Here is a 26966-nt window from a genome sequence, read left to right as displayed (position 1 = left end):
CGAGAACAAGAGGTTCTTTGGCACTTTGCAGAGACGTTGTATGTTAATATTTTCCCATGTGGTCTTATCATCCACCCCGATGCTCCACACCTTGGAGCCAGTCCGGATGGCAAAGTGGTGGACCCAAGATAGGACCCTCCCATGGCCTGGTTGTGGTCATGTGCCAAGAGGCATCACACATCAAGTTTGTAGAGAAAAAAATTGAACTCAAGAAAAAGCACACCTACCACCTGCATTTCCACCACTACAAACTAATGAATCAAAATTTACTGTTTGGATCTATTGGAATATGAAATCTGTTAATTTACTTTGTTTTTGTTTTTCTATAAATCTAGTTGTGTAAGTCAAGTGTTGTATTTGATTGTAAATAAAATCCATTGTGCACTGTGATTCAGTATAGGATTTTTGAAATTTGTTACAATTCTTTTTAGGACGTTAAGTTTAACGTCTGTATTTTGAGTCAATGAAAACATGTAGCATGGGTTGAAGGACTTCACGTGTTCAGAACCCGGGAGCGGATATTACAGGCCATAAAACAAAGCCAATGCTTATGTTCAAGAAAACGTGGTTTCATTCCCAGCATTAAATTCTGCACAACATGGTGTGACACACAAAAGTAGGTGTAACAAAGAAGAAAATAATGCAATAATGCCACATAATTTAGACCTTTTCAGTATTTGCATCTGCATTTATTGATAATCTGATCGTGAATTCATTATTTAATAACCCAGAATATGATCACTATGTCTTTGAACACTGAAAATGATTTATTAAGCCAAAGTTTCAGGGCAAATTTAAATTCTGTAACTCATCAATCCGACGCTCAGGAATGATCAGGCTCAGTGTGGCTGAATGAAAATGACATTCAGTGATGTAAAAAGTGTTTCTCACTTACAGATAGACTCCCTAACTTTGATAGTATCCATAATAAAAGTTGATGAGGGAAATAACAGATTGTGAAGAGAGCAATCTTTCTAATAAATGAATAAGGCCATTTGTTTCTTTTTCTTGTTCAGATTTTTAATTCAATTGTTAATTAGAAAACAAATCAAATATCAAACTTGGGAGTGATACACTTGAGTTTAATCTCTTATCTGTCTTCCCTCCAGAATGACATTCCACTGACGTGATGTATCAGACCAGTCCGATCGGCTGCAGCGCTGCACTGTCCAATCAATAACTGATACCCAATCGGGGTGTGTCAGTAAAAGACTTCTGCAAAGGCTGCACTCATGTATCCTCGCTTCTTTCCCCTCTGAAAACCTACTCTCTCCTCGACTCCTCTGAGTGCATTTAATGAGTTGAGACGTTCTTCATGATGACAAGTCTCGATCAATTTCTGGGTCAAATGATTGAGGATAGAGGAGTCGAGGAGGGACACTGGGATGAACCAAGGGTCACAGAAGCAGCGATGGTTCTCCCTGTTGTTCTCCATGTTTACTTCCTGGAGACACTTTCCCGCGGTAGCTTGAAAGAAGAGATGATTCTCTGCAGTCTCTCTACAGTCACCTCTCACCACAGAATATAAACTAGGGACTTGAGTTTCACCTGACGATTCATCTGCAGCACTGATTCCCTTTCCTGGAGCCAAGATCCTTTGAGCAATGTCAAAGAGCTCCTTCTGCTCCAGAGAGAGTATGGAGCTACATTAGGGTCAAATGTTTTGTACTTGAAAAAATAAAATTTGAAACTGAAAATTCATGTGTTGATCTTGAATTTTTAAAAATACAACAATGTATTCAAAATAAAAATAAGTATATGAAACGTTTTTTCAGGTTAAATATAATTTTGATTCACTTTGGTAATTCTTTTGAATGAATAATTTATTTTCACTTTTCACTTCAATATATATTTTAACATTTGAGGCCTTATTTTTTTCAGTTGCATGTTTTATCTTTTCAGATTCAGATCTTATTTTTTACAGTTTCAAATCTTATTTTTTCACTTTCAAATCTTTTTTGTCACTTTCAAATCTGTTTTTTGAGTTTCAGACTTTTGACCCTGATGTGGTGTGGGGGGGTGGATGATAAGACCACGTGGGAAAATATTAACATACAACATCTCTGCAAAGTGCCAAAGAACCTCTTGTTCTCGTGGCTGTGGTCAGTCAGGCACCCATCATAATTCTTCAGAGTGTAATTATTCAGAGTGTTTTTGCAGTGGACTCTAACCTAACATGACCTGCCTCATAAAACCTACTTGCAGTAAGCCTAGGGCGAAGCATGCTAACCCAGCGCTGGTGTTCCCTCTTCAATTATCCGTGGCATTTCAGGTGACACCTGTAGACTCTGCACATGCGTTTGTTCAGCCCACTTACCGGGAACAAAATGCAGTGTGGAAGTGTGTAATGTGAGACAGGTAGTAAGGGAAATTTTGGGGAAAACATTTTGATGCCACCATAGTGAGAGNTTACTGTTTTAACCACATTGACCAATTACATTATATTTGTGATCTAGGAAACAACCAACACACTCTTGCCAGGACGGATGTTACTATTACAATACAAGAGGGGGTGTTTATTGTTTTTTTAAGAACATAAATACAGGAAATTAGTTATGTATATGGTGAGGTTTTCACTTATCGCATATAATGAAGTTTTTATTGACACGTGACCTTAAAAGGCTCTATGTAACACGGTGTCTACAGGTAGGTAGCAATGTGTGCACGTTGCTTGCCAGGCACTTAATGCGCATCTGCTGTGCTTCCTCTGCCCTCATGTTAGCCATGTGTGCAACATTGCTTGCCAGGCGCCTCATGCACATCTGCAGCGCAGCTTGCCCTGAATTGGCTGCACGTGCCGTGCATGCCGCTTTGCCTCACGCATCCACTTCTGCTTGCACAGCTACTTTTAGGCATGTTGGCATCAGCAAAGGTGGTCTGCAGCAAAAATTACTGTCGCAGTCAGTGGTTTAACTCTGATGTCATGCACATTACCATTTACGTTCCACAACATAAGATCAAACTGCCATTAAAATCACACTTTAAATTGTTTGCATGCAGCAAGCCCAAAATTTCATGTGTTAACACTCACCAGATAGCCGTACAAATTATTCCAAATTTCAACTTGATACAGTGCCCTCCGGCATCAGCAAAGGTGGTCTGCAGCAAAGATGAGACAATACAAAGGTGAGTCACAATCAGTGGTTAAAGTCTGATGTCTAATCCACACTACTGTCTTTTTTTCCACAATGGAAGCAGAAACTGTCAGTGAATATTGGAGATGAACTGATCACACCCTTTCAGTCCTGATACCACAACCTGGCCTTTGGGTATTTGCTGATACCCAGTACCAATACGATATCAGTGTTTGATTTATAAGCTGTATACCTCACTCTGTTAAAGAGACTGGAATCATTTTTATGTGTAAGGCAACATCAGGCCTGACTTAAACATTGCATTACTTTGTAAAAGAAAAATGCAACAATGCATAGATATGATGTATGTATAATATTTATGTATCGTGAATTTGTTTAAAATTATATTAGATAATCATGAATTTATGAGTAAGTGATTCAATTCATACATCAGGAGAATAAACACACCCAAGCTGCAGCTGCTCATGGACACAAACACCAGTGGTTATGCAAAAAAAAAAAAAAAAAAGACAGGGGCAGAGATTACCATTTTTATTATTATTCTATTATTCATAGTACCCCAAAATAGCAAAAGGCCCTTAGGGTACATGAAAATATGGGTTTAAGATTTAGAAATCACACCTTTAACTGCCATTGATATCAGAAATCGGAGGTCACATGGGGTGTGTGATTCAATAGCTCAATTCTTCAGCATACAGAAGTCACTGAAAATATTAATACATTAGTTTAATGTTAAGCTTTAACTTTAAGGGAGTGCTGTTATAATTGGGAGATTATGAAGATTAAAAACTTATTTTTTCCTCTAAACCCGCAGAGAGTCCAAATCAAAGTTAATTTCACTGATCTGCAGCTTTAGCTGGAAGAGTGTGAGCAGAAAAGCAACAAGCCAAAACTAACTCCATATAACAATTCAAAAAACAAATTGTGGCAATATTGATTACCCATATTAGCAGCATACTGTGCCAACTTTTACAGTAATTTCCAAAAGAGGAAATTCTGTCAGTAATGTGCATTTGAGGTTTTTTTCCCCCCGAAACTCTTCCCAATGTTAAGAAATGAACCAAATCGGCTGTGTCCTTTTCTCCAATGAAATTAGAATAATTCATTTGAATAAAGCAATTGGAAACAATAAATCTCTGGGAACTGATGGCTGTGCAGCAGATTTTTATAAATTGTTCTGTTCTAAATTGGCACAACATTTGAAAGAAGTATTTACCCAAAGTCTTCTTAAATCCTCTCCCCACTACTTGTGCCAATAGTCGCCTTAATTCCAAAATCCAAACCAGCCTTTTATTATGCAAGTGGCCAATCTCCTTATTAAATAATAATTATAAAATGATTTACTACTTGCTATGTATGCTTGAGTTTAATTGCTCTTGCATAGTTTCTATTTGTATTTCTATTGTGTTCTTTTTATTTTATATAGCCTACTTCAAATGATTTATTTTATACTTTTCTGTATTTATCTGTATATTTTTCTGTTATTGTGCTGCTGCAGCCTCTGCATGTCTCCTCTGGAGATACTTGACTACTCTAACCTTGTTTAGGAAGACAGCTTTGCTCACAAACTCACTACAGTTCTTAATTCACTGTAGTAGCGGTTTAAACTCCATAGATACATTTGATTACTGAAGATTACATTAAAAACCCTACATCCACCTTGTGTAGTCTGTGTAGTCTTATTATGTAGTCTAAATAATTATTATGTTATACACTCCTTATCAGACTCTCTCATTTCCTTAAACAGGTTTTGTTAGCTTTGGCATTAATCTACAAACATTAGGCTACTTCTTTCCTCACAATTTTTACATTTGGAACAATTGCGGTATTGTATTATAAACAAATCCCTATTCCTTGAAAACTAGCTCCAAGGTGGTAAGTATTAGTGTCTTGGTTATTGATTGTAATGGCCTTTTTCTAACCACATCTCTCCAGGTATAATGTTCCTATAACTCCAAGAGAATTTTCTGTAGTTTTTGATGGTGTTCCATCCAGAAGTCATATATCATTTAGGAGTGGAGTAGCATCTCTCCTTGATCCTTGGGGCTTTCTAGTTGGCAAGATTTGTTTTTCTGGCACCAAAATAGATAACCACAAAGTAAGAACAACATTGTTGCTGTCCCCTGCACAATATCATATTGGAATTGGTATGTGACAGATATGATTTTCTCCCTTTGGAAGTTCAAAAATGATATTAATGTGATGTGAATCACAACCTGACACATCTTTCTCACTTATTCTGGGTCTGTAGATTCACTCATAAACTCATTAAATCATTATAGTCAATGATGCAATGCAAAATGTTCCCTTTTTGTTCTCCATGATAAAAAACAACAACAATTTAGCTTATTCCTTATTAATTGAACATTTTTTTAAATTCATATTCACAAATGTAAAAGTAGTAAATACAGTATTTGTCTATTACCCCCTAACACTATGAGTGGTCTTTCTCTGGGCCTTTTGCTTGTCTTGCCTGTGTGTCTTGACTGTACATGATGGCTGTATCTGCTATCCAGCTATGTCGCACTATGTGCTATGTGCCCAAAACAAATTTCCCGTTTGGGACAATAAAGTTTATCTTATCTATCTGGCTATCCATCTATCAGGACTGTGAAATTTGATTAATTTAAAAAAGAGCATGTTAAAAAAAATCTTATTAACCAGTAATGGTCGGGCAACATTTTAGGCTAAGTAATGGGCTAATGTTCAGACATCCATGTTGTGTGTCATTCGAAAAAAAAGAAAGAAATCTTAGAATTTGGAAAAAGAACAATTAATTTCTTTCTTTTTTTTAATATTTTATTTGCTTTTTGATGCTCAGGGAGTAAAGAAGTCACAATAGTAGATTAACAGTCAGGTCAGTTACAAAGAAAACTGATAAGAACAACATTTTGAGATGATGAAAAGAGTTCATATACAACTGTGCTTGTATCCTGGAGTGGACGCTAGATTCAGATCTTTGATACAATCCTTGACATAAACATACATATAATTATAACACAGACCTCACACCTACACATACTTTTCATATATAAGTACCAATATGCCAGCATGCTTCATAAATAATGTTTTTTAGTCGGGGCAGGTGATATTGTTGTGAATTTCCACGTTAATTTGATTTCAAGTTTTGTAGGAGGAAGTGTATATAGAATTGGATGCTTGCTCTAAACTTAGAAGTGTTTCAAAGGTTTCTATCCAAGATTTTACATTAATATTATCAGTAGTCTTCCAGTTAGTAGCAATAACTCGTTTTGCACTCATAAGGCCAACAGACACATTTTTTTTCTTAAAATGTGGCCAGTTTTTGTCATCAATATAGTTCAAAATGCATAGTTTGGGATCTAATGGGATGTTCTCCTTGATGATTGTTGACAGATATAACATAACTTTCTTCCAAAATATTTGCAGTTTAGAGCATTGCCATATCATATGAACAAATAAACCTTTTTCTTTATTACAGTGCCAGCACATTTCGTTATTATATAAATTCATTCATTCAAGTTTAGGTTTTCTTGGGGTATAATACGTCCTGTTAATAAACTTATAATTTATTGTTTTATTTCGTGCTGAGTTCGATATTTTATGTAATTTCTGCCAAATTGATGCCCATGTTTCAGGATCTGTTTTCTCATCTAGATCGTTCTCCCAGGTTTTCTCTAGGGAGATGTTGATAGTATTTTTCAGACCATTTATGATCTGATCTATGATAAATTTTGCTACCTATATGACTTTTCTTTTTCATTATTGTTATTAATTTATTTTCACAGTTAGTTATTTCAGGAAGTTGTGTACGTTCCCCAAGAAATTTTGTAAGTTGTGATCTGATTTTCAGGTATAACCAAAAATCTTTACTTGTCAGATCAAACTAAATTTCAATTGCTCAAAGGACATCATGTTACCATCTGAAAACGGATCTATCAATGAGGAAATTCCCCTTCTTTCCCATTCCTTGATGGATTGTGACTTACTGTAAAAAGACTACTATGCCACAATGGATTATTAGGTGAGTTGTGTCTGTCAAAATCTAATGAGTTATGCAAATATTTTGCAATTTCACAAGAAAATCTAATGACAGGATTGTCGATGTTTTTCAGATGTTTTGGGTTGAACCACATTGATTTAAGAGATATTTTGGATTTGTTTGTGGACATAATTCTTATTTCTATGTCCTCCCAAATTGTTAATTCTGTATTATAATTATATGCCCATTTTAAAGGATATCTTGAATTTATAGCAAAGTAATATTTTTCCAAATTTGGAAGACCCAGTCCACCTTTGTCTCGGTCAAGAAACAATTTTGAAGTACTAATTCTTGCTCTCTTTCCATTCCAGATAAAGGAAGAAAACAATGAATTGATTCTTTTAAAGTAGGTTTTGTCAAAGGGGAGTGGGAGAGCACTAATAATGTAGATTAGTCGTGGGAGGACATTCATTTTTAAGGTGTCAATTTTACCCCAGAGCGAGAGAGGCAAAATCTTCCACCTCTCTAAATCATCAGAAACATCTCTTAAAATATTGTAACGGACTGGGTGACGTGGTGTTAACTGTTATGTTACGTTATGCTGTCACCGTAAGACATGTTATGTTCATCTAGTTAAAAAGGTCTGCGATTGCAGTTACTGAGTTTTCCATGATGTTACTGAACGTGTCATTGCCAGTGAAGTTGTGTGTGTTTAGAGGCTGTGAAGCCTGTCAGTCATGTCAGCTACCTATGACAGTGATTTGTGAGAGATAGCCACTTGTGATTGGCAGAGGCTCTAAGAGGGAGGGTTGTTGTTGTTTCTGCTAGTTGGGGGTGTGTGTGTAGTTTTTGTTGGGGACTAGCGGGAGATGTTGAAGTGAGCCGCTAATGTTAACAACACATTGCGAGCAGACAGGTTTGTTTTTTTGCGTTGGCTACGGCCCACAGTAGCCTGTATTGAGTTCGAGAATAAAGAGCAACGAAACGAGTTCATGCCTCTTAGCTTCACTGTGAAGGGATGCTACAATATTATTTACATTTGTTGAAACTATGTCTGCTAGACCCGACTTTAAAGTGATACCCAATTAATAATTAATTTATGTCTAAAGACACCTTTTGGTATTTCTATTCAATGCTTTACTGGTGTGCCACAATAATGTCATGTTTTTGAGTTAAAATATCATTATTTCATTATTTTTAAGTCACCAACTAAATATACATAAACATGATTAAATTTGCATATGCTATTCCTGCCACCCCTTTAAGCTCTCAGTGACACCCTGTTGCCACCCCATGAATATTAGGCTACTCTAGATCCGCCCCTGGCTGAGCAAAATATATGATGCACAAGGCAACCGTAAAGTAAAGAGCATGCATTTAAAATAACTAATAATATTGTTAACAGTCTGGTACAGTGATCAAATTGAATCAACGTTGAATTCCCCCTATGGGACTAATAGAGTGTAAAGTAGTATATGATAAAGAAAGACAAAACGAGTAAAACGCAGTTATTTTTCAGAACTGCCGGTTATAAACATGACTGTCCATTAACAGTTAGCGTTTATCACACGTAATAAATAGCTGTATTTCACTGTAACATTTGCCAGTCACAAAATCACAGAAGACAGCCTGAAAGTGACTGACAAACAAGCAAGATACAGACAGACTCATTCAGTGAGCTCGGTTAGCAACACTCACAGACAGGCTAGAGATGTAACGTTACTTTAAGCTAACACATCGACTTAACGTCACTGTTATGTGCTGACATCAAAGTTGGAGATGGGAGAACAGAGTTTACCTGACCGCTGATCCTGCAGTTCACTCTCATGGTGTTTTTCACTTTCCATGACCACAGGGATAGCTCGTCTCATCCTCTCACGTGAGGTTGGAAACTCTATCACCCCCTTTAACGAGGGAGAAGTGGAAGCCTTGGCCGTTTGGCCTTGCGTAACTTGCTTAACCTAACGTTACACAATTTGCATAATGAGCGTACGGCGACTCTGTTTGTAGGACATTTCAGGCTTTTTGAATCTAGATTTCCCAGGTAGGTTATAGCTGTTTCTAATGTCGCCACTCGAAGGCACTGTTGCCTTGTTTGTAAATTTGCATTTAATTTCAGCCATTAAGTTTATTTCAGGAAAGACTCTCAGCCCTGCTGCCGAAGAGCAGGTCGGAACTACAGTCGCACGTCAAAATTTGTGACGGGGTATTTTTACTGTGACACAAAACGTCATTGATTTGGAGCTGGTAATATCATACCAACTAGCGGAGCTCGGTAAGTTTAACTGGCACAGACATTATTCAACAGGACATGGCTCGGCAGTGAGCTGAAACTAAAGTATGCTCGGTTGTGCAGCTGATAGCGTTGCTTCTCCAGCATGACATGATGTTCGGCCTCTGATAGCGGTGACAACAACGTAATATATAGCTAATGAAGCTAATGCTAGCCGGGGTTGCAGCACACAAGGCATCTGCGTGTCCACAGCTTTACCGCTCGAGCATCTAACGTTAAACTACAACGACAGAGAGCCAATGAGTCAGACTGTTGTACTGCAGGTTTATTGATGTATTGACAAGAAGTTATGGTATCAGAAGCTGGGTGCTTCTTTTGTTTTAAAGGGCTAGCCATTAGCGGCTAACGTTGTATTCGTCGCCTTTATGCTGAGTGAAGTAACAGGGCCGATACAAACGAAAAGCTTTGGTCCATGAAGCAAACATCGTGTGTTACTTGATCGTCTCGTCGTTGCAAATCAGGTGTGCGATCTTTATGATTTTCTTCAGCAGTCTTCGAAAATAATGTTCTTTAAATTACTGTAATTCAAATTCCTTGTGATGATTAAAGATGGCCANCCATGAAGCAAACATCGTGTGTTACTTGATCGTCTCCTCGTTGCAAATCAGGTGTGCGATCTTTATGATTTTCTTCAGCAGTCTTCGTTGAAAATAATGTTCTTTAAATTACTGTAATTCAAATTCCTTGTGATGATTAAAGATGGCCACAAGGGAGAGCCAAAACCGTACAGGTTTAGTTCACTTCAGTCCTAACTCTCACACGATGCTGTCATCTTGTTGTCCATGTTGGGGTTTACATATGTTGTCTTTATGGTGACCTCACTGATGCAGGCTGCGTGACACCACATACGTCATAAAACAAAAAATAGCATCACACAGCTCACTTGCATGTAGGTTGAAAATGTCGCCACACTTCAGCATGCATATCAACACATGGTGATATATCTGTGAGTGTTTATCTCAGGGACTTGGGACTTTTGTTCAACTAATGTATTTACACTCAGGTGACAGAAATCCAACACAAAATAATACAAAGACTGCAGTGGAAAAGTCCAACAGTTAGGACAAGTCTAGTTTATAGACTTAGTTTGGTACTCTAATTGTACTATTATTAGAAGTACTATATGTTATTAATGAATTGATTCATTATAGAGCCTCTACGGCATACAGAGAAATAAATAATGCCTTGGTAAATACAGTAGCAGCATGTTAATGCCCTCTCTGTAGGGGCTTTGCACATGCATTTTTGAAACTTTATGAGTTGCATTTATTAAACATGCATCACTGAATTGTAGCTTCAGGTGGTTTTGATCAGCTCATATTTGCAGGTAAGTAGTGGATGTGCAGCAGTCAGTAGCAGTGGTTTTAAAGGGTTTGCTGAGGGGACTTTAGCAGAGTATTAAAGGTGAAGATAGTGATTTGAATCTAATACACTTTCAACTATAAAGCAAGAAATCTCTGCCTGTCTGTGTGTCCTTTGCATATCTTGAGAACCGTTCATTCAGTCTACTCCCCACACACTATGGACCCCAGAAAGAATCGTTGCTGCAATGCTAAAGCTAATGAGGATCTCAGTAAACAAACAAACACTTGCTGGGTGTATTGCTGGAGATTCCAGGACGTTTAATGTTACTTTTTGTGCAGTCTGGACAAAATACCTCTGCTAATTAAATCTATTGAGTAGCTGGTATATTTTAGAGCCCACCAGCCACAGTGGCAGTTGAACAAAAAAGTTAATTTCCAACTCAGTTTGGAAATGAATAATTCTGTTAAGTGTACTTCACCAGTGTTTCTGAACATGAGTGTGTGTTTCAGGAGTGGATCTGCTTTCCCCTTTCTGTTACTGGAAATGTTGGTATTGGCAGTGGTAGAAGAAGAACTCAAAAGTCATGTTTGTATGAGCAGTTCTCAAAAAAAAAATGGAAGCGGCTGTGCCACAGGCCAAGCAATCAATGTTTGGAATGAGCAGCGCAACACCGGCTATTCTTTCTCTTCCACGTCCTCACCCATGATACTACAATGAAGCCTCGTGGGACTAGACTACAATGAAGCATGAATAATATCATATCATATCTCTATATAGAGATAATACCAAAGCTGTTAAAGGAACAATGATGGGAGATGTGTATTTGTTTGAGTGTTAAATTCAGATATCAGCAAGCTTTCTCCCAAATCGCTGAGTGCATCTCTAATTAGATTGATTTCTCCTATTTGTACATAGGAAAATAATAAATCAATAAATCCATGAGTTCTCAGCATGGGTCCCCAGAGGAAAAAAACACTGAAAGCCACTGTTATTGACTTCTTCAACTTGTAGTCCATTATGGCCCTACAGAAATAGACTGTGTCAAGTCTTGAGTTAAAAACATAATTTTGTTGGAGTGATGCGCTTATAAAGTGTTTGTGTGCACTGTGCAGGTCAGTTGAAATGGCAGGGGGCGAGACAGCAGGCGTCGACCTCAGCAGGAAGTTTGTGTCGGAAGCTGAGCTTGATGAGAAGAGGAAGAAGAGACAGGAGGAATGGGAGAAAGTCAGGAAACCTGAAGACCCAGAGCGTAAGGACACATGCACCTACACACAGATTCAAAACACATCAAACTTGTACATCACATACAGCTATGCTTACATCCACATATTTGTCTGTGTACTCCTCAGAGGCCCCAGAGGAGGAGTATGACCCACGTTCTCTCTTTGAGCGATTGCAGGAGCAGAAAGACAAGAAACAAGAGGAATATGAGGAGCAATTTAAATTCAGTGAGTCTTTGTCTCTGTTTTCTTTGCTGTATCTGTTAGAAGGACTTTTACCTCAATTTGTTATCTAGGTTTAAATCAACACTTTTCCACTGCTACTCCACCAAGACAATGAGTCAGTAATTATGTGCAACTATGTACAAAAGGCATAGTTTATCACAATTACACGGGCACTCCACCAATGCCGTACATCAAGATCAGTTTATTCATGATGGTTCCTAAGCTGCAAAAACAGCTGTAAAATGTCTTCTGTGGCCCTTGAGGTAGCTCTCTGAAGTCTGGCAAAAAGTACCATGATGACATCAACAGATGAGGCTTGAGACTTTTGACAGAAAACCTGCATTACACCTGGGGACGTGGTGATTGACAGATGAAGCCATTTATCAGGCTGGGAGCGTCCAAAGAAAGAGGTCTGTGGTGGAAAGTAACTAAGTACCTTTACTACAAGTACTGTATGTACATACAGTTTGAGGTACTTGTATTTAAGTTATTTTATGTTACTTTATACATTGCTCTACCACATTAATGTGACAGCTGATACTAGTTACTTAAAATGTTTTATTTATAAAAAAAAAAATCACCTAAAGCCTTTAAAATACAACACAGTGGTAAAGATTAAACTAGTGGTTCCCAGCCTTTTGGCTTGTGACACCTGAGTAAAGCAGTGTGCGGTTGGGCCCCCTGTCACATTTTAGATGTCTGTCAGATGTAGCATTTCCACCAAAAAGATATTTCCCCTCTGAACTTCTCAAATGGTTTCATCTAAATAATTTCAAGACCAAAAAGTTTAGATGAGCTATTACAAAAAAGCAAAAGGTCAACAAATGTATACAGTAACACTGAATGTAAACATAATGGCTGTGGCTCAGGAGGTAGAGCGGGTTGTTCACTGATTGGAAGATCAGTGATTTAATCCCCGGCCCCTCAAGTCCATATGTTAAAGTATTCTTGGGCACGATACTGAACCCCACACTATGTGAGTGTGTGTTAATATTTAACTGAGTAGCGGGTAAGGGTGAGCCATATCATCTCGTTCACAATAATACTGGTATAATTTTTAATATGATATGAAAAATTCATATTGTGATACTTGCGATATGTTGACTTGTTGACATATTGACGTCATACTGTTACCCATGGCGACAACAAGTATGGCTGAAAGTGAAATTATGGGCATCCTGAATGTTTTATGAACAGCATTGGTCTTCTCAGACTCTTTTAACAAGTTACTGTGAGTTACCCTCCCTGTGGAGGGAACTCATTCAGCGACTCCTCTGGCAGCAGCACAGCGTCTCTCCCGTCAAATGTAAGTCGGTGTTGTCAGGTGATTTTATCATACTCGACAAAAGAGGGCAAAACAGTTAGAGGAGAAATGGCTCATAAAGGTCTAGGTGGAAAAAAACAAAACAACTCAATCATTTAGGATTTTGCTACAAGAGAAGGAAATCCTCTGTAGATTTATATATGTAGATCCCAGGGGACATTGTTTGTATTTAGGAGCTGTTTAAATGTGTAATTTGTGGTAGATTTTATTTTGTTGTGCTATAAATATTGTATACAGAATCTGGATCTCACTCTGAGTTACTGTTGTTGTTTACAAACTTAAGACATGAGAGATTATTTTAGTCTTTTATTGACTTTTTGTGACTAATTTGTCATAAGAATATCGTTATCACAAAAGTACCCTGAAATATTGTGATATTGTTTTGGGGACATATCGCCCACCCCTAGTGGCAGGTGGCACTTTGTATGGTAGCCTCGGCCACCAGTGCATGGATGTGTGTATGGATAGGTGAATATGTAGTGTTAAAGCGCTTTGAGTGGTCAGAAGACTAGAAAGACACTATACAAATGAACGTCCATTTACCAAGTCCAACTTTTGTGTATGTAAAGGAAAACTCTACAGTGCACTTTTTGAATAGATTAATTAGCTTCACTGCTGCGAGCTAAAATACTGAAATATTATTTACACATGGATGCATCAGTGTTAAGAACCCATTATTGTTATATAGAATGACACAGGTGCATTTTTCTGCAATCATGATGATTATGCTCATTATTTTACAGATTTTAATAAAGAGATTAGATTGGGAAAAAAATCAATTCAAGCATTCACAGTACAATAACAGTTTTTAGTATGTTTTAAAAAGATTGAGTGTCAGTGTTTAAAATCAACAGTAAATTCCAAACAAGTCTTAGAAGTACACACGCCTTATTGTCTTTTTCCGTGAAGGTCAGTTAGATTTCAGGCTTCTCTTTTCACATGAAGGTCATCTGTGTGTGGATTCTGACTCTTAAGGTTTGTTTACTGAAAAATGCAGTCACTCTACTGCCATGTGTTGAGAGCATGTTTGTTTCCATGGTGACAGGGAATATGGTAAGGGGATTGGACGAGGACGAGACCAGCTTCCTGGACGAGGTCTCCCGGCAACAGTGCCTGGTGGAGAAGCAACGCAGAGATGAGGAGAAGCAGGAACTACTGGAATACAGAATATCCTTTTTTTTATCCCACCTTGGTTTATATAAGAAACATTTTAATAAGCCAGTATCAAACTTTGATTATTTGCCTTAATATATTAGTCTGTTATCCCCCATTTAAGAGAGCAATAACAGATTTTGCAGGTTTAAAATAAGCACTGACACGTAGGTGAAGTCACAGCAGTCCAGTTTATTTTGTTGTTTATGCAATGAGAATTGGAGACTAGTATTGTTGTACTTCACTCAGATGCGTGCAAACAATCACAATCTGTTCGGTTTTTGAATGTTTGCATTTTATCACTATTTTAACTAGTGTTAGTTCAAACTGAAAACACTCAAACTGCCTCCAGACCAACACAAACAAAGATTAAGTTTCTAAACAAGATGCATGCCTTCAATGACATTCATTAAATACATAATGCAAAGCTTTCCTAAACCTAGTGCACACCTTATATCTGATGCTAAAGTCAACCGCTTAATGCAAAGGTATCATTCACACTGCCCAGTAGCAAAAAATAACCATAATATTACTTTTCTGGGTGCAGAGATTTTTGGGTTACAAATCACACTTTCCAGCCTGTACACTTAATTGAAACAGAAATTCTGTCTGCCCACTGAAACATCCACAGTCTTTTATACTTAAGCTGACAAAGCAGTGTTATTATTAGTGTTTGTATTGTGGCACAGTTGTCTTTAGACTCTCCTGTTTGCTTTATTTGGCCAGCTCACTCATATCTGTTGTGAAACTGTGACTTTGTTTGTGTCAGTTACATGTAAGAGTGGGAGTGATCAGCTGTGCCAGGATGTGTTGGTGTTGATACAGTTACTACTTCCTGTTAACAGAGGTTGATAGAAGTCATAGAGTATGATTGCACTTGGAATGTGCCAAACTGTCCTCATACAATAAGATAGATGTTGGCCTTTGTTTTACACCTGGGCCTGCTAAGACACAATATAATGAATCAAAGAACAGATGAGATGCAGTGAACTACTCTCCTCTTTTGTGTTTTCTCTCATTGATGTGTAAAGAGACCTGGATACAACACTGGAAGCAGGGCCACATTCTTTTCTATGGACTTTGATCAGTGGCACGTGTAACCAAAGTAGTTTGACTCTCGCATCGTTGGGCCCATAGAGCAAGACCAATAGAGACTTCTGCAGGCTAAGCAACTGACTTGCGGTTGAGCTAACTTTGCTAACTTTAATGGGAATAGAATTATTTAATCGTGTGGCCATTTTAGACTGTCCAAATGTTATCGGATGGATCAAATCATGATAATGAAATGAGTAATGTTGTGGGGATTGTGACGCTCAATAAAATGTATCCACAGATTTACAGACGTCCCCCTCCCAATCTAAGTATATGGGGAAAGAGTCGTTTTGGTCCCCATGGGCATCACTTCACTGACTTGGGAGTTGTAACTGCATGGTTTGACCAAGGTGCCAGTTTGACTTTAAAGCCCAGCTCTGTTCCTGTGGACTTGCCATGACCAGTTTTATTTATTATAAGTATTAAGATGGAAACAAAGACGAAGTTACCATCGCCCTGCAGAAAGACCTATAGTACTCATTTTGTTGAAAAATGAACCAGACAAAGGCAAACGAATCTTATTTTAAGATTTGTAAAGTTACTGTATAACAAACTAATCTTTAGTATCGTACACACTAAACAACCTAAACTGTTAAAGATACAGTTGTTTACGTTTACAAAAAAACCCTTTTGTCACATTTACTGAAACTGTCAAGTCAGCCACACAAAAGGACATAAAACTGTCTATAAAAGAAATTGTGTTCCTCCTCCCACTTACAGTGCTTCGAATGACATTTGCTAGAATTCATCCGGGCTCACAGAAAACAACCAGTCAGAGCTGAGGGGTATCTAATGCAGCTGTTGGTCACTGCTCATGAACTGCGGTCAAACTGTGAAACTATGCAGCGCTGATCAAATATATTCTGTTACTGCATTGCCTGTTTCTCACCTCAAATGTTTTCAGAAACATATTTTAGTGTACTGTTGAGCTGTAAATTGAGAGTTTGCTCTGGCCGGTGAAATTTTGGCTCAACTGCTCTCGACATTTCGTTTATGAGCAGCGATTGACATGATTGACAGCTGTGTTGGAGAATCCTTGGCTCAGATCGGCTGTTTTTGTTCCAAGTGTGGCAATGAGAATTATTTAGAAATGCTACAAGGCAATAGGATGGGCAGAAGACTATTTTTTTCTCATGTAATACTGTGTGGATACAGTGTCAGTTTCAGCAAATATGACAAAAAGTTATTTTTATAAAAGTTACCACCTACAGCTTTAATTGGTGAATATCAGTCAGATAATTGAAGAATCAATGCGTCATTTTAGCACTTGTGTAGCAACACAGTGTGAGCTGCCTCTTGAATCTGCCAGTGTGAATGTTTGTTGAATGTATCGGTAGGAAAAGGAACATGATGAGTGCCAGGTGTCCTGCACACTGCCTCTAAACTAACTGCCCATAGTGATGAGTGTGACTGTGATGTTTCAGCAGAGCAATAGTTTTCTCCATTTAGTGTTCTATGTTGTGTAGAGTTTCTCAGTAAGTGTTCCCATATCACCCTTAGCTAAGCAGTGAAGCTGTTTTCAGGTAGTTTTGTGCACCTCATGCTGTTTCCAACAGTTGAAGGACATCCATGCTGCTAATATGGAAGTCTCTCGCTGCATAAATGATAAGCAGCTTTGTGTGTGTTGGCAGAGGCAGGCACAGCTCGAGCTTCTGCTGGGACTGCATTACACACACACACACACCTTCTACACGTGTTCATCCTCATGTGAGATACCAGCAGTGTGCTGTACACAAATTGGTCTGTCAACACGTTTGTCCTTCAGCTTTATTTGAAGGACAAACTTATTACAAGCAGTCTTTATGATTTACAAGAGATTTTCTTCTTCTTCTTCTTCTTCTAGCTTAATAATTAGACTGAAATTTCTTTTAGTTTCACTTCATGCATTCAGCCTGACGTTGTGTTCATGTTGCACCGATTTTGTGTTGGGAGGGGCATTATTTTGTTTGGTTTTACTCCAGTCAATCAGTGACATATCCGTCTTGCAGACATCTTTAACAATTGCTATGAGCAGCTAACTATGCATTTCTCACATTGATCGAAGAAATATGTCAATTTACGAGGTATTTCTGTACGTTGACTTTAAGTCTCCATGAAATGGAAAATAAATTTTTCCAGTTTTAATCTTGTGTCCCTGTGTTAACTGATCATTTAGCTCTTGTATTTTTACCTGAAAATCCCACCTTTTCTCTCTCTGTAAAACCAGGTAAAAGCTTTTTTAAATGTTTGATAATTGTGACACTGTTTCTAAAGACTTCACATTTAATTTGGCACTTAGTACTTGGCAGCTGACACATACAGTGGTCAGGGTTTACGCTAGCCTTTTTTTTTTTTTTCGATGGTCAGTATGACTGTTAATATTCCAAAATTATGGCCATAAAGAACAACTACCGGACATCTGCTTTATATAGCCATCTAATGGCCTACATTTAAATGGCAATAAAACAAATGAAATAACTTGAAAAAAAGCTAAATGAAGAAGTGGTCTGTTGAAGAGGGTGACTAATCACAGGTTTAGTGGCAGAGGCAAAGGAGAAAAAGGACTTGGTGTGCTAAGCATCACCGTAAATAACGAAGCCTGCTATTCACCATCTAGCTTGCCATGGTGTACTGAAGCGTAACTCTGAGCTGCTGCGGCTCACACGTGTGCAGTATTCACAAAGACAGCGTTGCTGTAGCACGGCCGCTGCAGAGCTGCCTGCAAGTTTAAATACTGTATTTCCGCAATTAAAAGCCAGGCCTCCACTCATTTATGGAGCCATGCACGCCACTGCATTGTCAACAACACAGTCATGAAAGAATTTCACAATAAGAAGCCTTCTGTTAACAAATTAAGGAAAACGTCAGAAAACATTTATTGTGAAATGGAAACAGGTATTGTTGAGTTAAAAATACATATATTTTTTAATGCATGTGACAGATATAGTAATTGAAAGTGTAATGAAAGATGGTGCAATGTCAATATGATGATCAAAAGATTATTTTCATGGTCTATTTTTGCTTAAAGTCGTGTGTCACATGGTAAAAATAGCTGAGACTCTCTAGCTCAGCTGCAGCTGCGCCTGAGCAATGCTGCTTACGCTGGCAGTGTGGCCCGGGTGTACAAGGAGGACTGTGAGCACTGTGGATATGGCTTTGGTGGATAAATATATCAGTGGGTAATTAATATCCCAAAATCCAGTCTGCATAATAAAAGGTTATATTTAAATTGTCTAGGGAACATATCTTGTAGGACACACAATGTTAGGTAATTTAATATGCTGTTAATGAATTTATTAATTTATTTGGCATATTTCCTACCAAGCGTTTTGATCGTTAATATTTTCACTTGCCAGACAACTACACGTTATAAAATAGCTAACGTCAATCCTGGCAACAATTGGATATATCTGCAATAAGCTAATATCAGCCAGTGTATCGGCCTGGCTGATTTATCAGTCCACCTTTCCTAACTTGGTTTGTAGGAAGATGGTATTTCCATTCTTAATCTTGCCTACTAAGATCTGATTGGCTGACAGTTTCTCCAACTGGAGAAAGCAGCTATGAGTGGGTGCAGTCACTGAACAAATCTTAGATGTGGGCAGCAGGTCAGAGGTCCAGAACCAGCCTTTTTTGTTTGTTAAATTCCATCTGCATCATAATGCTGGATTACATAACCTCAACTTTTAGCCCATGAGAGAATACATCAGAATATTGTATGTATGTATTTATGACAGACCGCTTCATTCATAGACAGAGCTCCTGTAATCCATAGGTTCTGTTTGTTACATCACAGTGTAAATATTTCACCGCATGACATTAACGCACATTTGAATACACGTCCATTAGTTTTGCTTATTGGTTGTTGCTCTCTGTGCTTTTTCATCTGTTCCTTTCCGTCATTCTCTCTTTGTCTTTGCGGACAGACTGGTTTCTGACAGACAGGTTTGTCTGCAGATGAAGAAGAGAATGGGTTGTCGTGGAAACTGTATCATAGGCTGGTAACTACGGTGACCGTTTTAAAGCAGTTGCTGTGAACACAAAGTACACGCACACACACACAGGAGCAGACCTTAGTTAATGCAGTGAAAACCCGACTGACTGTATGTACCTTATTTATACATGATGCTACACTTTGTGTCTGCTGTGTCCCGTCCATCTGTCTCTTGTCTTACACCTTGTGTGCTTTGTCTTTGTGTTTCTCAGTTCATTTTCCTCTGTCTCTGCATCTCGACCCGGTTTTATGTCTCTTGAGCTCTGTCCATCTCCTGATCTTGTTTTAGGCTCTATATCTGTGTCACCGCTCTCTGCTTCCCTGCATGAGTGCTTTTTTTAGCCTCTAGGAACTGTGTCACTTTTTCCAGCACGCTGATGGAGAGATGTAATGGCTCCCCCTGAGGGCACGATGGATGTAACTTGTTGAATGGACTGCTGTGAATAGGTTGTGTCTTTCTGCCTGCCCCTGAGCAGCACTCTTTGTTCCCTCTCCAAGGCTCCATTATGGTTTATTCACCTTAACTCTGTACGGTCACAGTGCTCTAGTGAAGCAAGCGTCCACCGAAAGCCGCAGAGAGCCCGAAAAGAAGGTGGCACCCAAACATTCGGGGGCGGAGCAAAGGACCAGCCACCTGTCTCAGGCCCATTTATTGGCTGGAGCTGTGAAGAGGCGCAGGTAAGAACGCAGATAATTAAAGCCCGCATTAGCAGATTTTGTTTTGGCTTGGGGGCATCAGAACAAGCTGTAAATACAACACTTAGCTTATAAGGGTAATATGGAACTTGTTAGCAAGCAGTTGCCTATTTACACATTCAGCAGACACAGAGCAACATTATCACTGATGTCCATCTGATGAACCTCTGGGCACTGAATTTGACAAATGTACTTTTTATGAGACCACGAATGACACAACAGTTACTTTGCCAGGAGAAGAGCATACTATCGTCACCAGCTCATCACTAAGTTGGGGTCAGGCAGGTTGTGTGGCTCTATCTGAGTTTTTTGTAGCACATATCATCTCCTGTTGTGGCCAAAAATGTAACTGATGAGAGTAAATTGAGTAATAAAAATTGTAAACTCAAGGTTGACTTACTCAGATATTCCTGGACCTTTCAGCAGTAGATGACATGCAGATCCACCTGCTGAAAGCTTGAAGAATAGCAAAGTAAGTGAACCTTGAGCTGTCAGTCTATGGGTCAGGACTGAACGTCGATGCTTAAGTAAAGCTGTGTGTCACAAAACCAAAACAATGAGCTGAAAGCTGTTAAAATGCCTAATAGAGCTGAGGGGAACTGCAGAGTGGGGTGATACTTCTCTGTGGGTTTGTCTCTGCGAATGACCGTGTTCATGTTGCACGCATTTGACCCATGTTGGTATGGACATGTAATTTGAGCAGCTTTAAATCTTCAAAATCTCTTTTTCTTACCCAGCTCCTCCCAGTCGTCAGACAGCAGTAAGAAACAGAAGGTGGATATCACAACAACAGCAACGACAGGAAATGGAGACACACACACAGGTGGGCTGCAGCCTGAGGCCTAGAAGGAGGAATGTCTGTCTGAAGTGGACAGAAATTGAGTTGTTCACTTCTTTGGCAATTCCTGGAATAGCTGAGTGATAGAACTATCAGACCAGTGAAACACAGTCTCTTATACAGCTCACTGCTCGTGATTGAATGATGCATAGATTACATACATGGAGTGTTCATTTTTCTTCTACATGCAGAGCTGGAATTACTTTTATAATTGGAAAGGATGACTGACCTTCTTTGCATAGTGGAAGTGGTCTGCCTCTTAATGGAAACCTGAGAAACTGGCACAAAGGCCAACCTAAACCTGAGTCTACAGGAAGCCTGGGGCTGGCTTGACCTTGTTTCTCACTTGAGCTCATTACTCAGTACTACCACTAAGGCTGTGTTAAGGATTCATCGTCAAACCTCAGAGCCCATTTTCATGAATTTAAATGCTGATCGCTTTGGTTCAAACCTTGATCCGTGTGTGGTCTTAACAGCATACAGTAGATCCCACAGGGCTGTTGCAATGAGGAATGGTAGATATTACATGGTGCAGCTACGTGTCGGCGAAGGCGATGTGTCTATTTGCTTATAAGCAAATGAGGACTATCTAGAGCTGTTTCCTCTTTTGTTTCAAAAATGTTTCTTCTGTGTGACACATTTCATATTTCACTGATAACTAAGTAACAACAATTGTTGTTGTAACACTCAGGAGCAACAGAGCAATTTCAAACAACAAAATAATTATTTTAGCTAATTGTAAGCATGTTAGCAAGCATTCCTGTTTCCATGGCACATATCTTTTTTTTTTTTGATGGCCATCATGAAGGTTAATATTTCAGAATTCCAGCTATATACAGCTGCCGGACATATGTTTTAAATAGCCATATATTTGCCTACATTTAAACAGCGACAAAACACATAAACACTGTGACCCTCTTTGCATTCCAAACACGTAATATTAAATTATTTCAAAATAAGATCAGCCTAAATGAAGAAGTGGTCTATTGAACAGATCAAGTGTCACAAAAAGTTCTCTGTGATAACATCCAGGGAATAACCAGGCCCTCTGTCTGCCGTGGCAGAGTGAAGTGCATCTCCGGTCAGATTTATGAGGAGACCCGCGGTGTGTTGAAGGTCTTACTGAAAATATGATCTGTGATGCTGTCACCTGCACTGAGCATGCTAATAAAAAGATTGTGACTGCCACTGATGTGGTGTAACGTAAGGCTCTAAATAGTTTTTTCAATGAAAACTGTAAAGTTGTGGGTCGTAAAACCAAAACAGTGGGATGAAAGACATTAAAGTGATCCCCAGAGCTGAAGGGAACTGCAGAGTAGCATGAAAATTCTCTGTGGGTTTGTCACTACAAGCAACCCCTTTTGCATAACAAAAATAATTTCAATCATTGGCAGCAAAAAGAATATTGAAAATTTAAGCTTTAAACTACCAGAGGCCAGATGCATAAAACTTTGTGTAGATCCACGATTAAAACTGTCTGTACCCACAGAGGCAGAAATATGCATACACATTCTTTTCATCAGATTTACAAAGCTGTGCGTATGCCTGATTCTGTTCTATTAATGTCGATCATTGTGGCACTGGGTGCACAGGGACGAGCCTCTTTTACGCAGCCACACTTCGCCATAAATGGATGTAGAAATGCCCCTAAATAACTATTTGCATATCTTTACTTGTACCCTTCCACTGCTCATTAGACCTCTCAATGAGAAACAGTAAAGAAAGAGCAATTTTACTGACTATGTTGCATCGGCAAGGTTCTCCAGCGATACCAGAGCAGCTGTAATTAAGCACAGCTGTTGATATTTGTAGTGTCGTGAACACTAATTTATCACATTTCTGCAACCCATCATTGTGGTAAAATCTTGATCATCATTGTCATGAAATATCAGAGGAATAATCAGAGATTCGTTTATAGTGCTCATGTGGAAATTTACAAAATGTTCCATAGGACCAAGAACAGTTATTAACAGGGAGATGAATGCACATAAAAATAATGCTGGAATGTGTCACTCATAAATAATTTAAGATTAACTTTGTAAATGTGCCTTTGATTGACATTTTACAGAACGTCGTGTAAGCTGCAAACATAATAAAACTATCAGTGAAGTTTGCAAACAACCTCAAAAACATTGCTTTCTGCCTCTGAACTATTTAACCTTGTTGTCATATCACCCACAGTTATATGAGCTGAAACCCTGTGAATGTGTGAGGCGCACACAGTCCCACTGCACATTCTTCCTTTATAAATACCAGTTTATGGGTAGGAAAAGGCATACACGTGGTTTTTGTACATACACGTTTATGCATCTGGCCCCAGGTCTACAAGTTCATGTGCATGTCTCCAATTAGGCTTTTGAAGTCGGTGGAATTGCTCACTAACAGCTGATTTTCTCTCCTCGCAACTTATTAATGCCATTCATCTTGTATTCTAGGTTTAAACTTTCCACAAGATGGTTTTTTAGACAGTCTTATTTCCAGAGTACAGCCACTTCTCGGTGCTTATTACCTGCATGCAAATGCTTTCACAGAAATTTGGAATTCATCAGAATAAATTATACAGGCGCAAGCACTGAAAATAGCCTATTAACACAGTTAGTAAACAAAATGTTTGCAGTGTAGTTCATTTTTAAGGTCCTTGGTTATGTAATTCACAGTTTCTCTCCAAATTTTAATCTCTGACCTTTTCAAAAAGAGCTGTAGACGAGGATGTCTGCATGTACAAGCTCTGAATCTGACAGTATGTTGTGCTGTTCAGAACAGGAGGATGGAGCAGGAGGAGGAGCAGGGGGAGCTGAAGATCAACAAACAGTCCCCAGCCTGACGGCGAAGACTCCCTCGGCTCCCCTGAGCTCCGGTCAAGGCGTGTTACACCTGCCGTCGGCAGCTGTGTGCGTTGGCGTTTTACCAGGACTCTGGGTTTATTCCGGCAGCAGCGACTCTGACAGCAGCTCGGACAGCGAAGGTAGCGTGGACGCAATCATGTTGCCGTACCCACGGCACAGCAGGGCCTACAGATAGACACACAACAGCATCCACACACACACATACTAACACACACACACACACGACTGATGTAAGTTTGCATGCCTTCACAATGGCTAGCAAACAGTCAGAAAAGCTAACCTCACACAGGACATGCACACACAGAGACAGATTTAAAGGTCAAAATACACGCACGCAAACACACACACACACACACACACACACACAGACGGCACGTACAGAAGTGTACCTGCAGGCCACACAAGTTCATATCATGTTAGAGTCATTCACTGGCAGCACACACTCCTAGCAAACATTTCAGTATTCCTGTTGTTTTCACAGCTGTGAGTTGAACTGTTGCTCTTTGTCATCAGACAAAGTTCAGCCAAGTGATATAATCCTAATAAAAAGTAACACTAAAACCAATATAAACTCTACTCTGAACTAAATCTGTTTATTTATTTGTGGTTTTGCTTTTGTGGCACTCAAACATGATACCTCCACCCTTCCTTCCCTCAATCACATCTCACGCAGTTTAAGCCGAGCAACCAATCCCGCACTGCCTACCCCGACGACATCCTGCCCCCCCTACCACCCAACCCTACTCCCAACCCAAGCCACAGCGACTGCAAGCTGTGTTGTTGGCTGAGGGAACAGTGATTGACAGCTGTGGAGCAAGCAAGAGACTTCTTTAGACTGTGTCAAATGACTCACACCTTTTAGCTTTCAGCAGCAGAGGAGAGACAGAGAGAGAACCGGAGCAGGACACGCTTTGCTCTCTGTTTGGGTTAAATGCAGAGTCGGAATGGTTTAAAAAAAAAAAAAAAATCCTGTTTTTATTTGTGTGATGTAATACGTTTTTCATCAGTGGTTTTAAGTGGCATTGTGCTGAAAGATGCTGGACTGTTTGCTGCTGTCTCAGACGTTTGAGTTTTGTTTTGTTGGTCAAAGTCTGAGCAGAGAGAAATAAAGAGCTTTCCCTTGTACTGTGTGTTTACTGTGTGTGTGTGTGTGCGTGTGTGTGTGCGTGTGTGTGTGCGTGTGCGTGCGTGTGTGTGCGTGTGTGCACACAACAGACAAGCAGAGAGCTAGAATAAACTAGAAACTTTTTTTTTTAAATATCAGGCACCAATTATAGATGGGAAATAGTTTTTTTGTCTAGCGCTCACTATGCACTGCTTCCCTGGGTCACTGGTTCTCAGCAGTTTTGGCTTGTGTGAAAGAAGACCTATTATGCTCATTTCTAAGTTCATACTTGTAATTTTGGTTTCTACTAGAACATCTTTACATGCGTATATGGTCCAAAACACCATCAGTGCTGGACCTGTATTCACCCTCTGTCTGAGACGCTCCATTCTAGTGCCCCTGAAAAATCCCTATCTGCTCTAATTGGTCAGCATTTCCAGGTTTTCCACATCTCAGCATCAATGCATCATCATTGCAGCCGACCAATGACTGTAACTGAGAATAGCATCACTTTACTGTGGAATATCATCAACAGAAGCCTCTAAACATGCCTCGGCTGTATGATAATAACTAGATATTGTATCCCAAGATGGTGCTGATTCAGTCCAATGGAACAAATTGCTCAAGGAAAGTTTTACAAATTATTCCAATCATGTTTCAACCCTTCAGATTTGAAATATGCGTAATGTTGGTGTATTGAATAGATAAAAAAAATATATAACTAAACCACAAGTGGTGTATCATACATGTGGTGAAGTTTAAGTTTTTAAGAGAGAGTTAACTGCTGAAAACAGGCATTATATTCTGCGACAAAGGCAGACAAACTAAAACTTGCAGATAGTTTAACTTTTAACAGGAAATTGTGACCAGAGAATACATGCAGCCAATCAGTGAGCAGAGTCCTGGGACCTATGTTACAAAAGAATTCTTCACACCTAAAACACATGTACACACTTCCCACCTGCAGAAAAATGTGATTAATGTGGCGAGCTTCACTTTGCTGCTGCTTGGTGTGTTTTTGGTGTGAAGAATATTTGACTCATCTGGCATTACATTCCTGTAACTGTCAGATTTATGATGGATGGCAAAAAAACTAATCAAAATCAATGCAGCAGAACCAGAGACATCTCTTCTATTCCATGCATTCTTCTTTTAAAACCAGGCACATATATTACCCACAATTCAACTAAACAGACGACAGTATGCTTAGAGATTCAGGTACATTTTGCTACTGGTGGCTAATGTAGCTTGCTGCTAACCTTTAGCTTAAATGAGGAGTGGGCTACAGAGGTTTGGTCAACTCTTCTTTTGTAACTTCACACCCCAGATTTTATTTTATTAAATTTTCTATTTTCAATTTTGTAGTTTTCAGTGACATCTGAAGCAATTTTTCAGACTTGACGTGGCTGCCACTGGAACCACAAATGGCAACTTTATGTATTTATTTTTTTTTTATTTCTTACAAATGCTGTAGTACTCCCCAAGTCCTGTAAAAGATTTTGATCGTGAAATGTGTAAGAGAAGTGGATACAGTGTTGGAGGTGGCCTGGTCGTTCAGATTGCTCAGTGGTGCATGAAGCCAAAAAGTCTTGTTTCCATAATATGAAATTACCCAGATCTTCAGTATTGTGGGGCCCATAGAGCAGGCACACTAGAGACTTTCGGTTGCTGAGTGGCTAACTTCTGATTTAGCCCTCTGCTAATCTGAATAGGGATAAAATTATTTAATTGTCCGTCTCTATGGGAGGAAGTCTGATTGGGCCCTGAAGCATCACGTGAAGGACCCGGAAATTGTAATTCCACGTTTTGCCACAATGTCAAATTGGCTTTAAAGTCTGGTG

General features: G+C 39.0%; 3 protein-coding genes across 4 annotated transcripts in view; 2 read left to right on the top strand and 1 right to left on the bottom strand.

The window, feature by feature from the left end:
* Positions 1-8918, bottom strand: part of LOC126408223 (cytochrome P450 2F2-like) — a 33687-nt gene extending 24769 nt beyond the window's left edge. The window contains exon 1 of the mRNA XM_050073668.1: positions 8855-8918. Coding sequence (XP_049929625.1) covers positions 8855-8903 — 49 coding nt within the window. The 5' untranslated portion in view covers positions 8904-8918. The remainder of the gene's footprint in view (positions 1-8854) is intronic.
* LOC126408262 (histone H4) overlaps positions 1-26966 on the top strand; it is a 583921-nt gene that overhangs the window by 412584 nt on the left and 144371 nt on the right. The gene's annotated exons all lie outside the window — the stretch shown is intronic.
* psme3ip1 (proteasome activator subunit 3 interacting protein 1) lies at positions 9177-25143 on the top strand. Of its 2 annotated transcripts, XM_050073684.1 has the most exons (8): positions 9177-9331; positions 11767-11903; positions 12004-12102; positions 14469-14591; positions 20180-20318; positions 21074-21159; positions 23933-24139; positions 24694-25143. In XM_050073684.1, exons 2-8 carry the CDS (start codon positions 11777-11779, stop codon positions 24696-24698), a joined length of 786 nt encoding a protein of 261 aa, XP_049929641.1. In that variant the 5' UTR covers positions 9177-9331; positions 11767-11776; the 3' UTR covers positions 24699-25143. The 2 variants fall into 2 exon arrangements, with proteins under 2 accessions (XP_049929641.1, XP_049929640.1); XM_050073683.1 differs by lacking the exon at positions 24694-25143 and having other exon boundaries at positions 23933-24687.

Source organism: Epinephelus moara, chromosome 20, assembly GCF_006386435.1.
Source record: "Epinephelus moara isolate mb chromosome 20, YSFRI_EMoa_1.0, whole genome shotgun sequence".
Lineage (NCBI taxonomy): Eukaryota > Metazoa > Chordata > Actinopteri > Perciformes > Serranidae > Epinephelus > Epinephelus moara.
This window is presented reverse-complemented; position numbering and strand designations above follow the sequence as displayed.

Excerpts from the sequence above, each read along its gene's own strand:
- psme3ip1 (XM_050073683.1), top strand. The coding sequence starts at position 11,777 with ATGGCAGGGGGCGAGACAGCAGGCGTCGACCTCAGCAGGAAGTTTGTG. Across the intron at positions 11,904-12,003 it reads GAAACCTGAAGACCCAGAGC|AGGCCCCAGAGGAGGAGTAT; the intron begins GTAAGGACACAT and ends TGTACTCCTCAG. Across the intron at positions 14,592-20,179 it reads GGAACTACTGGAATACAGAA|GTGCTCTAGTGAAGCAAGCG; the intron begins TATCCTTTTTTT and ends TGTACGGTCACA.